Genomic DNA, 12,351 nt, shown 5'->3' with positions numbered 1-12,351 from the left:
TATTCATGATAAACTTTTTCTAATTGCATTCTATTAATAGATCCTAGTCGTTTGTGGTCGTGACTAACAAATCATTTTATGAAAAAAATATTCGCATTTAAAGAGCTATTCGTAAAAAATGGCATTTGCTTTAGCATTTATGGTGACATTTGGCCGGTTGTCAACAAAAATGCTTGTTGTTACTGATAAAACTTTGTAAAGACTACTAAGTACTTGTGATAATTATTAGTACTACATTGAAAATGGTTGTAAATAATATAGATAAATTGGCAGAGGATTTAGAGCGACAGGAATTAGAGGTACCACTATTTTTAAAATTCATAACCTACAAATTAATGATTCAATTTTAGGCTTCAACTGGTGTCGCGCCCCCTCAAGTTTATGAACAACTACTAGCGATTTATTTATATCAGAATGATCTGTAAGTATTTCATTTCCGCAATAACCAATATCTTAAAAGAATAATTTGAAGGTGTAACGCCAAGTACCTATGGAAGCGTATACCTCAAAGCATAAAAGCTTCTACTCCAGAGTTAGCAAATATTTGGGCTGTTGGTCAGCATATGTGGAAAAGAGATTTTCCTGCTATTTATAAAGCTTTAAATTCTGTTACCTGGTCCGATACCGTGGCACATATTATGAAACAGGTCCAAGGTTTGTAATGTTTTAAAAACTGTAGTTATTAAAAAGTTTGTGGTAATTTGAAAACTTTATTTTAGATGTGATCCGTAGTAGAGCAGTAGACCTTATATCGCAAGCATATTCGTCGATAACTCTAGACACTGTATCCGCGATGACTGGATTGACACCCGACGTTTGTATCCCGGCTTGTGCCGAGAGAGGCTGGTCGGTGGAATCAGATACTCGTATAGTTCATCCTGTTAGACAAAACATTGAACACATAGGTCAGACTAGTAGCGAAGACCAATTGTATAAATTGACGGACTTTGTATCATTTCTGGAAAATTAAGTTATTTCTTGTATAAATTTAAGTAATAATAAGTATATTTAATAAAATATTTCTGTAAAGTTCATTTTTTGTATTAAGTGTGTATAAACCTATTTAATGACAATTATTATTAACTTAGGTTATTCAAGGAAGCGACCGAGATTGATTTGTGACGTCATCATAGGATGATTAACGTGTTGGAAAAAACTATTTATTCACTGATGTTTACGCGTTTTTTTTCCCAAATAGAATAGATTAAATACCGCCCCTTGGGTGCGGGCAATATTATTTCTCATGAGCTGACCATAAAATCCAATTTAAACTGATAAATTTTATGAAAGTATTATAATTTACATATTAACTACTAAATTTGATTCATTTTTCTAAAATTTTATGCATGCACTTATTGTAAACCCCGCCCAATAAAGGAGGAGTTTATGTCTATGCTCTTCCTCTAGCGCCTATTGTAGTGCATAAATTAATTTAATATAATAACAAAAAAGTTAGGTTATATACACTTTGACATTGCCAAATCAATTTTTTTATTTCATCATTATTCACCGAAATTTATGATCTGTGACTGAAACCGAAGTCTTAACAAAAATTGAAAATGGTATGCATTCTTTTAGTTTTAAGTATTATGATTAATGTTTATATTTTTTATATTAGCACGGTAGGTTAAAAATTCGCACAACTGAAGAGCAGAGAGCTCAAAGACGAAAAGAGCAGCAGAAAAAATTGGCTGCTTATCGCATGGGTATAAAACAGATTTTGTCTACTAGAAAGGCTGATGAATACGATTCTACTAGTTTGAGTATATGTTCACAATTACTGAGCGTTAATCCTGACATTTACACATTGTGGAATTACAGAAAAGAAGTTACTTTAATAATAATCAAACACAGGTATTATAAGTAAATTTTATTATAATCATTAAAGTTGCGTTTAATTATTGTGTTTTGTAGCCATTTGGATGAAATTGATGGTGAAGACGACTTGATAGAGTTCCTTGAAAATGAAATTAGGCTTACCGAACAATGCCTTTTGGCAAATCCCAAGTCTTACGGTTCGTGGCACCATCGTTACTGGGTGTTAATGAAACACCCAATTCCAAACTGGGAGAATGAATTTAGTTTATGTACAAAGTATTTGAAGTTGGATGACAGGAATTGTAAGTTATGGTGGTAGTTTTATGATTTAAATACACATGTTTCTTCTAGTTCATGTTTGGGATTATAGAAGGTTGATTATAAATAAGATTGGAATTACGCTGACCGATGAACTAGAGTTTTCAACAGATAGACTCAACGTTAACTTTTCTAATTATTCTTCGTGGCATTATAGAAGTACGTTAAGGAATTTGGATCAAGAAAGTGCCGGCACTGAGTTAACTTTAGTCCAAAATGCAGTATTCACGGATCCGGCAGATAGTAGCGCCTGGTTTTATTTGCGCTGGGTTTTGAGTAACCCTGCAGTAACAAAGGATAGAAGACAGGAGCTTTTAGAGGCTTTGGAGCAGCTGGAGGAACTAGAACCTGACTGCAAATGTAAGAAACCATGTTCTACTGAATTGAATTGAACTTTTGTCGAATATTATGTGTTTTTAGGGGTGTTAATGGCCAAATGCTGGCTAACGGGTAGCTTAGTCCTTAGTGATAAGGATTATATCGATCGTCGGGTCCAGTTTTATAAGCAGTTGGTGAAATTAGATCCTTTGAGGAGGGGACAGTATGAGGATTATTTGAAAACTGCTGAAGAGAAATTAGGCACCACTTCATTAAGATCCAAATAAATGTTGCATTCCTATTGGTATTTAACTTTATCATGTCTAAGTCAACACATTAAAGTAATTTGTATTTTTCTTAATGTTAAAATAAATGTTGAATAAGTGTAAAATTTAAATAATTATAAGTGTTTAATAAAATATATGTGTGGAGCTGACTTGTTGAAGAAATCAACCAGAATTGATGTTTGACGTCATTATTATAGGTTCGACATGTACAAGTACTGATAACGAATGACGTGTTGAAAAATGGCCTGGTGACTTACGTTTCTGACTTCTGTCAATTTTAATAACAAGAAAGTTAGGTTAGAAATACTTTGACATTTATTATTATTGTTTTCTAATCTTACAATTAATTTAATTTTCATTAATTGCTCAAATGCTCACTGTATATTGTGTTTAAATGTTTTAAATTATCATGGTAAGTTCAAAGTTTGCACAACCAAGGAGCAGAAAGCTCAAAAATAGAACAGCAGAGGAAATTGACCACTTATTGAATGGGTATGAAACAGATTTTATCCACTGAAAAGCTGGTAAATATGACCCTACTAGCTTGTTAATGTTCATGATTATTAAGTATCAATTTACAAATTAAATTGCAGATAAGATGTCATTCTAATAAGGATCAGACAAATGTATTATAAATGTGACTAGAAAATTACGTCCTAATTGGAGTGACTGGCAGAGTTAAATGTAAAATCGCATTTTACAATTGAATATTTGTTAATATTGTTTAATATGGATTACATTAATCGTCAGATCCAATATTAAACGGTGAGATTAAATCGATTATGGAAAGTGCAAAAAAGAAACAGTTCTTCATAATGATCCAAATAAATGTTAACATTCCTAGGGGTAATTAAATATTATGTTTAAATCAACACTTTATATAATACTTTCAAACTTTTATTTTTAAAATAAATGATTTTGCTTAAATATTATAACAATTTAAGAATCATTGGTTTGGTCTTCTTTTTTGCAGCTCCATTTGGATTTTTTGTTCCACTTTTTCAACATCTATCTGTACCTAAAAGAGAATTCTATTCAGAATGACCAAAGTTAACATTTTAAAAATTATAAATCGTACGTTTTCCTTCAAAGTATTAAACTTATTGTTGTTTTCTGTCTTTCCCAAGTTATCTAAATATTTCTGCCTTAAGTATAAAACAGTGTCTATATGAGTTTTGTGCTTTATAGCCAAGTCTAAAGCCCTGAAATGAACATTTGATTAATCAAATCTTAAAAACTTGTAGTACTATAAATGTTTATAATTTTTTAAACGAATAAAAACAAAGGTACTAAATACCTTGTCCAGTTATGTAAGTTGACATTATTATAAATTGCTTGAAACACCATTCCATTATGAAGTAATACCGATTCGGCTTCTTGTAGCCGTCCACCTAGCAGTGCCATGTGAGCTTTTTGTTCTGCCTTTGTTGGTAAAGTCTAAAAAAATATACGCAATAATTTTTTTAAGTCCTGCACAAGAATTTACCGGGTTACAATTATTTACCTTAACATATTGCAAATAGAATACTTTCTCGTGGTGGTTGATGTTAGCGTACGCCTCCTCCGCAATATCAATAGTATCAGAATTGGTTTGAGTTGCCAGTACGGCAAGACAAGCCCATGCCGTTTCGCTGTTTATCGTGCGACATAAATTGAGAGCGTCAGACCACTTGTTGTCCTGCACATACCTAAAAATAGAATTGTAAAAATGCTCAGTAACAAGTCTAGTGAGCTATGAATTTGCAAACAATAAAACAATTTCATTTGTTCTATATAAACCGTGATATTCCCCAACTTACTTATGTATCAGATTCGGGAAAGGTGAAATCGGCACGTTTAGTAACGATCCATCCGCCCTTCTTATCGACACTGAATTGCCTATGAAGTCGCTTATTCTGGGACTACGGCCTAATTCGGGAGAGTCATATTGCAGCGAACAAAGTTTTAGTAACTTTGCATTAAACGAGGCAGTAGGACAGTACCACACTATCAACTGCGCATCCTGGATGGCTGCTATGGTGTTATCGTTGGCGTTCCATTGAAACGATTCGATTTTTCTACCTAGAATGTTTGATTTCATATGCTTTGAGATAATTCTCTTAAACAGTTTTATATTAATAATCATTTTTAACTAATGATATTGAGGGTTGCGAGCGCGGGCAAAAGAAAATGATCACAGTTGCATTGGGCTACTGGGCAATAAATCACAGCAGATGACGAGTGGTTGATAAATTGCCCAGCAGTGCAGTGCAGCAATGCGGAATTTGGTGTGATTCAGTTAATTTTAATTTATTATAGGCACCTATCAATCATTCATATTACAATTGCGAAAGGGAGAAATAAGAGGGATATTTTGTTTACTAATATCACAACATGGCATTTTGGAGACCTTTTGAAACGGAGCAAAACAAAATTTACCACCAATATAATAAAATTGTTTGAGGACATAAATAATTAAAATGTTCTTGGCCAAATGCACATATAATAGAAATTTTCTACACATTATATACAAATTATTATAATTTTTTACCTTTAGCAGAAAATTTTTTTAGGGACGCCTACGAGTCTCATTAAATTTTATTACCAGACGTTTTTTTGCATGTTCAACTAACTTCGGAAAAACTATACAAAGTAGTGCTTTGTGTAGGCACTGAGGAGCGATGCAACATTCAAAAAATATGTCATTCTTTGTAGGTCATATTGTGGTTATATCTCACCCATACTAATAATCATACCTTACCTAACTTAGAGAATGTTTTATTGGAACTCTTCACTTGGACTATGTATAAATCCCTAGCCTTGTCCAAGATGGCTAAACTTCTTGAAGACGAATCGCCCCATTGGTCTAGAGCAACCTGGATGATGTGCATGGAGTACTGGATTGTGGTTGCTTCGGAGGCACTTCTAGTGTTTGATAAATCGATTATGTGGACAGCTAAAAAGTTAAATTAACCGATATCGCTTGGAGAAAAACTTAAAGCTGACACTTACTTTTCATATCACTTGTATCTCTTACAGCTAAAGTGTCGGGCGATAGAGAGAGATGTGAACCTCTCAGATAATCTAGACGCATGTTTGGCCAACGAGGCGAAGCTACGAGCCTGCCCTGATAGTTGTAGATACCTACAGTACCCTTTTCAACTAGCAACATGTGCCTGAAGCCGAGAAAGAGAAACAATACTAGATCAGTTCTGCATTGAAAGCTTTCTACGAACTTACTTCTCACTTAACAGAAGAATAATCACAGATCCGTCCTTTAAATCGAAGATAGCCGGGGTGTTCCAATTGTTCGTGTTGTATATGTAGCACTGTGTGGGGGTGGTGATCACCAGGTGGTCGTACCGCAGGGCTAACTGGATGATCCTCTCGGGCAGCTCTAGGTGCTCTTTAGTTTCATCTAGTACGTTGCGCACTGTAACCACTTTCCTCTCACTGACGGATGCTGTGAAGTTGGCATAGGTCACATCCCGCTCCACTACGTGAGCGAAGAGCACCTGCCCGTTGGCACAAGCGCCTGCTAGTTGGGTGCCATCACCGGACCAAGCTAGTTTGTATATGCAGCCGGTGTTGGGCTTCTCTAGTGATCTGGACCACTAGGAATATGTATTATAGAGAGAAATCGAACAGAAATGTGTGCTGTAAGATCGTAGAAATTGTAAACTTACACCGGAATAGTCGCATAGACGCAGGGTGTTATAAGAGCCCACGGCGAAGAGATCGCCAGCCGGCGCCCAGGCTATGGACGTGATGTGGTTGTCGTGGAGGGTGCTAGAGAACATTTGGCGACCGTGGCAGTCCCACACCCTGTACTTGCAGTCTTCGCCGCCGGAGACGATGAGGTCGGACGCGACGCTCCAAGCGAGGCACAAGACGATGCCTTCGTGAGCCTTCCACTGGAAAAAATACAATTTACAACGATTTTCTATGTGTAAATTAGAACCTCTCTAATAACTAAGCCATTTTTTTATAGAAATACTCGACAATATNTAAACAAAGTTTATTATTTATGCATTAAATATAGTGTATATTTTATCCTACGCTATTGCAATTTTTCAATGAAAAAATTTGTTTACGTATATATTTCAACACTGAATATGAATACATTTAGTTATAATTATTACAATTATTTAAATAATTTTTGTTTAAACAAATTAAAAAAAAATAATTTTTTTGTTAAATACAGATAAAATTAAGAAAAAATAGTACTTTAAAATTATAATTTTTGAAAAAACTAAATTGCAAATTGATAAATGTAATCTAATTGTTTAAAAATGAATAGAAAATAGTGTTAACTAAAAATTTACTGTGGTTCTTCTAATCAACCGATTTAAATTTTTCAAAAACCATTTGAAAGGTTGAGCGGTCTTCTATGTGAAAAAATGTTCAATTATCTAAATGCTTTATTTGAGGCTGTGCAACATTTTGAAAATTCGAACATTTCTTTTTCAAAAAACTATTTTGCGAAAACTATAGAACCGATGTTAATGAAATTTGGTGTGTTGTTTTATTAGATATACATTAAAGTATTTTTTTTACCAAAATTAGAATCCCCTCGGCGTATATAAAATATTTAAAAAAATTTATCCAAGAAACTTGATTATTTTGCCTTTTTTTCATCAATTATTTCTATTTTGCAACATCGGTAATAAGTTTAAACATTTTTAACTTACAGTATATTGTGCAAAATTCAATTCTAAAACTTTTTTCTATTCAATATTCTTCCAAAATTCATAGATTCCAAGAAATAAGTAAACAACTCAGATAAAATAGATTAAAATTTTTTAAACATTTTTGCAATTTTGAAAATGTTCCGGGCCTCGCCCAGATCTAGGGATCTACACTTTTATTATGTGAGTTGCACTGAAAGTAATCCAGTAAAAATTTGCTTGTCCCCTCTCACATCCATCTCAAAACATTTGTGTAGATATATTTTTATTCTGGCATTCATGTTTATCATGATTTGGATTGAATACATTCTAAAATGATAAGTTATATTTGCATACAGATACGAATACATAACCACANCAATTGTGTATCAGTAAAGCGACTTGACACTCTGTCAAGGTCAACACAGATTGGATGTTGATAGATAAGTGATCACGCATGCGTGTGGATCCACGCTAAGTATGTCTAACGTAAACGTAACCTTACATACTGTGCCAAGTTTGAAGTTTGAAGAAACGTTGCTTGTTTTGCATAAGAAAATGAATGATATGAAGACGTTTAGGCCGGAACAGCTCTGGGTTATTCAAATTGGTCAGTTTTGTTCTCAAGTGACGTTACCACGTCACGCACACCATACTATTTTCACGCCAAGGATAGAACATAATTCAGAAGTGGGATATGGGTACGTCCTTTTAATTTGTCCCGGTCTATACTCTCTAGATCTTTAGATCTTAAATCAACTCTCGGTCCCGTCCCTCCTCCGCAGGACGGAGTTTCAGGTTTACCCGCCGACTTATAACTTAACTGCGATTACGGCTGTACATAAAGGGATTACAAAGGCATTATGTCTAGACCTACTAAAGCACCAGGGCCGAACACGGGTCTGATACCGTAAAATATAATGTGGACGAGAAATATAATGTGAGACGAGCCCTAAAGCGGTCGAGGGCTTCATTATTAAACATTATTAATATCTATTTCCACAGAGGCAGGGTTGAATATGTTGTTACAGTCTGTTCCTCTAGCAGCAGCATTAATATGACGGCTTTATCACGACGATTGCATGTTACTTGCTTTTGTGGACAATTATACAGCGTAAACTTTAAATACTAATTTTAAACAACGGCGCACCCTAACAGTACGCAATATTTTTAAAATGTTTATAAATGACTGAAAAAAGGTTTACAATATTTTTGAATATTATCAAAATGGTTTGGCAATAAAAAAAAATAATGTAAAAATATTACAAAATGATTTTATTATGCTTCTAAGATGTGGATAATCAAATATTTGATTTAATATTTTCTGCATGATTTATTTTATAAATTAATCAACTTAATTATTTATTATTAAAACAAGTTATAGTTCACAACCTATAGTTACCTAAATCAAAAAATAAAATGATAAAATTTTTATATAAAATACTTTAAATAGGAAATTAATATATACAGGGTGATTCACAAAAAGATTTGGGAATAGATGTGTCATGAAAAATGGTGTCAATACCGTAAAAAACATTGTAAAATATTTATAGTTTTCAAGAAAAAAATTATAATTTGTAATATTTTTAACCCTTACATGGCTGGGCTACTGTAGTCTCTAGCGTAATTCGCATTGGGCGCTGTGCGCAATGCGTTCTCTTTCCACGTGGTCCTAGACGATTCCGAATACTGAGATCCGATTTTAGTATTAACGTTCTTGCGATAGCGTTTACATTAGTTTTTCAAGTGTCAAACATGGCTTCCGTGTATAGCAACTCGGGGTTGATGGATATCGTTTTAATTTATCTTGGAGCAAGACAACATTTGTTTTATGGTGAAACAAGACAATTGCGTTAGTTCGTAGAAAGTGGGCTAAGACTTACTTAAAAGTGTTTCCACGTCGGTGGACAAAATTTTGAACGGTTGCAACATCAAGTATGTCAAATTATTAATATTGCCTAATTAAAACTACAAATTAATTTTATTAATTAATAATAACAATAGCGGCAAAAGCAGTTGAATTTGCTGATTAAAATAGGTGTTATAAAATTTTATTTATTTCTTTCATTGAGAAAAAAATTCTTTCAATTTTTTATCCGTTCATTTCTTATTATACTTTGCCGGTCGCCGACTGCCAGTTTTGCCTTGCGCAAGGTCATGTTTTACACTGAACTAGTTTCCAGTGTCGCGCAGAAGGGTATTTTTAAATAATTTTCGAGCTACCCTTTTTGATTTTTTTTTTACAAAATTTTGTAAGCCCTGTAAATTAAAATTTTTTTATTAGATAAGTTCTGAATCACCCTGTATAGGTTTTACACCAGCGATCAGAATATTACGCTTCAAGCTCGGTTCCAAGGTTCTGCATATTGTGCGAATTGTACAGAATTAATTTGAATTGAGTTAATTGTAATCAGTTCTATATTCACAATTAAAATATACATACACGTTTCAAGGTTCACTCACTGTATTTTAAGTGATCATCTAGACCTAGAATGTAGATTTTTTGGAAATAAATAAGTAATTTTCAATTTTTAAATGTATTGTTGTCCACGTAACAATCCCACTTCTGATATTGAAGTATATTTTCCATAAACAAGTTCTTAAATTAATTGTTTTTTACTCACTCTGAGAGGCTTTGTGTTGGGCGCCAACTGCTTGATTACCACGCATTTTCCTTGTGCGTAGGCGATGCTTTGGCTGTCAGGTGACCAGCACGCCCCATACACAGAGTTGTCGCTGGACACCACTGTAGAGCGTAGCATACCGCTACGCGACCAAATTTTCACGAGACCATCTTCTCCGGCTGTAGAAGCAAATTTAATCACATTCTTGAGAATGCAGTGAAACAGTATAATGCTACAATTGTTATTTTTAAATTATGCCTTTTTCACTAAAAATGGCAAATGGCAAACCAAGACATGGACAAGAAAAAACAAAAGGATGGGAGATTAAAAACGAAAAAAAACTGAAATGTATTATATTTTTTATGCAATATAATTCATATGTGTCCAGAGTATGACCACAACAAAATAACTTTTTTAAAAAAATGCGAGAAGTTACAACGTTACAGTTCAACATGGTTTAAATACAATTTGAATACGGTGCAACATGCTGAAATCGCCAGAAAACTCTCTACAGTTCTAGTAACGCAATTATTTCAGTTCTTATTCTGGTTGAAAGCACCAGGTCCTATTTCCTTCTAATTGCGTATTCTTGTTTCCATCTACGTTTATTTGTGTGCATCTGCTTGCGTCCCATCGAATGAATAAATACCTTGTAAACGCTTTATCGTGTCATCTATTACTCTAGTGCACGACTTAATCCGATTATTAGAAATTGCCTTGTGAGTGTTCACTTTCATGGATGCTTTCCAGGAACCCGTGTTGGTGTCACATTTGTATCATTAACTGAAGAGATCGACTGGGATTGTCGTCAGTTAACGTCAATGTTAAAATCAATCCCACTCCTGATAAATTAATTTCAGAAGTGGGATTAACATTCATCTGATATTTTTCTTTATAAGATTGACGCTTACCTGTGAGTAGCCCAGAACCGTCGTTGCCCCACTGACCCACAAGGATGGCTCCCTTGTGCGCTTCCACCGACCTTTCAATCCTGCCGGCTCTGTTCAGGATGTAGAACTTCCCATCAGCGGAGGTTAACAGGACGAGGTCTCCGTGCTTGCCCAATGTACCGCCTACCCTGGGCAGGAACTGCATATCAGTAGGGAAAAGATCCTGATTTAATTGGGCAATTTTCGTCGACTGGTTCGTAGAGACGGACCATGAGAGGAGTTGGTTGTCATCTCTGGGAAAAATTTTAAACACAATTACTTATTTGGCCCAAACGGTTAAATTTAGGCTTTAGACTGCTAACAGCAAAAAAAGTTATGTTACCGGTTGATGGTTGCTAAAGTTGAATATGTGTTGTTGGTGTCAATTACAAATATAAGTATTTTTCAAATTTATTTCTTTTACTTATACTTTCTGACATCTCTAAATTATACTACAGGTAGTAATAATTTATTAAAAAATAATTAATGTGTTTCAGGCTTAAAATATGCAATATAGTTTATACCATAAAGGAGGTAAGTATTATTTACTAATCGAGGACGATTTACGAATTTTTATACGTCAAAGAAAATTGTTTGTTGTTCAAATGAAAAGACAACTAAAGTGAGAAATAAGGCTAGAAATCTCCAAAACTGAATATTTACATTTTCCGGTAAGACAAACTCGGAACAAGTTAGAAAGAGATATGTCATTTCAAACTTCAACCGATTTTATAATCTACGCTATCATGTCAAGTCAGACAAAATGAGGTCTTGGACAAAAATTTGACTAAAAATCTGACACATGCCTTATGTGGAAGTCTGAACTTGCTCTGTATCGACCTTGAACAAAATTACCTTTAATCAGAGGTGCGCAGCTGATTTTTGCCTTGAATATGAAGTCACTTACCGGCTAATACATTAATTTTAATAATGACATTTTAAGCGGGTGCAAAGCGAAGGTGAATAACATCGACTCACCCCGAGGAGTAGACTTCTTCTGTGCTGCTCCATCCCACACAGGTGACGGGAGCATCGTGCGAAGGCCTAGACGCAATCGATATTTTGAATCTCATGGCTGCCGATTTGACAAAAAATTATATTTTTACTAAAATCGTAGGGATATCAGGTGTTCGCGCCGAGCGAACTACACGGGTGTTTATTTTGTTTGTGTTTGTGTTGCTATGGCGATGGCATGGTGAGAACGGACAAACTGGGTCGTTTTTTCGAAATGTAACGAGTCGCAGTTGTAGTTAATTAGCGAGAGCGGGGGATCGAAATGGCCATGTAGACGTACGAGATAAAAATTGTAATTTGAATTCGTGTAGATTTGAGGCGTTGGATTTGCGATACTATCGGTGGTAATATTGGGAGTAGTTAAATTTAAATTTAATTAACATTATTATAATTACTA

At 34.4% G+C, this 12,351-nt stretch overlaps 3 protein-coding genes across 3 annotated transcripts; 2 read left to right on the top strand and 1 right to left on the bottom strand.

Annotated features, from left to right (window-relative positions):
- The first annotated feature begins 127 nt into the window (after window positions 1-127).
- LOC108910066 (COP9 signalosome complex subunit 8) lies at window positions 128-1,034 on the top strand. The gene is made up of 4 exons (XM_018714562.2): window positions 128-299; window positions 351-421; window positions 473-654; window positions 720-1,034. The coding sequence occupies exons 1-4, from the start codon at window positions 243-245 to the stop codon at window positions 968-970; spliced, it is 561 nt and encodes a 186-aa protein (XP_018570078.1). The 5' UTR covers window positions 128-242; the 3' UTR covers window positions 971-1,034.
- A 421-nt stretch (window positions 1,035-1,455) lies between these two features.
- LOC108910065 (geranylgeranyl transferase type-2 subunit alpha) lies at window positions 1,456-2,868 on the top strand. The gene is made up of 5 exons (XM_018714561.1): window positions 1,456-1,562; window positions 1,619-1,854; window positions 1,915-2,120; window positions 2,170-2,496; window positions 2,557-2,868. The coding sequence occupies exons 1-5, from the start codon at window positions 1,560-1,562 to the stop codon at window positions 2,739-2,741; spliced, it is 957 nt and encodes a 318-aa protein (XP_018570077.1). The 5' UTR covers window positions 1,456-1,559; the 3' UTR covers window positions 2,742-2,868.
- An 819-nt stretch (window positions 2,869-3,687) lies between these two features.
- LOC108910063 (intraflagellar transport protein 80 homolog) lies at window positions 3,688-12,013 on the bottom strand. Its single transcript, XM_023455337.1, has 12 exons — window positions 11,919-12,013; window positions 10,923-11,194; window positions 10,012-10,190; window positions 6,407-6,634; window positions 5,961-6,334; window positions 5,733-5,896; window positions 5,482-5,676; window positions 4,541-4,802; window positions 4,246-4,429; window positions 4,039-4,178; window positions 3,820-3,943; window positions 3,688-3,759 (listed from the first exon to the last, which is right to left on the bottom strand). The coding sequence occupies exons 1-12, from the start codon at window positions 12,011-12,013 to the stop codon at window positions 3,688-3,690; spliced, it is 2,289 nt and encodes a 762-aa protein (XP_023311105.1).
- Between the last annotated feature and the right edge of the window lie 338 nt (window positions 12,014-12,351).

This window comes from Anoplophora glabripennis, unplaced genomic scaffold (genome assembly GCF_000390285.2).
Source record: "Anoplophora glabripennis isolate ALB-LARVAE unplaced genomic scaffold, Agla_2.0 scaffold619, whole genome shotgun sequence".
NCBI lineage: Eukaryota > Metazoa > Arthropoda > Insecta > Coleoptera > Cerambycidae > Anoplophora > Anoplophora glabripennis.
The sequence above is the reverse complement of the archived record's forward strand: the minus strand, read 5'-3'. Positions and strand labels throughout refer to the sequence as shown.

What these genes read in the sequence shown, in the direction of transcription:
- LOC108910066 (XM_018714562.2), top strand. Translation starts at nt 243, where the DNA reads ATGGTTGTAAATAATATAGATAAATTGGCAGAGGATTTAGAGCGACAG. An exon ending in TATTTATATCAGAATGATCT is followed by an intron (nt 422 to 472) that starts GTAAGTATTTCA and finishes AATAATTTGAAG; the next exon opens with GTGTAACGCCAAGTACCTAT. An exon ending in TATTATGAAACAGGTCCAAG is followed by an intron (nt 655 to 719) that starts GTTTGTAATGTT and finishes ACTTTATTTTAG; the next exon opens with ATGTGATCCGTAGTAGAGCA.
- LOC108910065 (XM_018714561.1), top strand. An exon ending in TTAATAATAATCAAACACAG is followed by an intron (nt 1,855 to 1,914) that starts GTATTATAAGTA and finishes TGTGTTTTGTAG; the next exon opens with CCATTTGGATGAAATTGATG. An exon ending in GAAGTTGGATGACAGGAATT is followed by an intron (nt 2,121 to 2,169) that starts GTAAGTTATGGT and finishes TGTTTCTTCTAG; the next exon opens with TTCATGTTTGGGATTATAGA.
- LOC108910063 (XM_023455337.1), bottom strand. Translation starts at nt 12,013, where the DNA reads ATGAGATTCAAAATATCGATTGCGTCTAGGCCTTCGCACGATGCTCCC. An exon ending in AGATACAAGTGATATGAAAA is followed by an intron (nt 5,677 to 5,732) that starts GTAAGTGTCAGC and finishes TTAACTTTTTAG; the next exon opens with CTGTCCACATAATCGATTTA. An exon ending in TAAAACATTCTCTAAGTTAG is followed by an intron (nt 4,803 to 5,481) that starts GTAAGGTATGAT and finishes CAAACATTCTAG; the next exon opens with GTAGAAAAATCGAATCGTTT.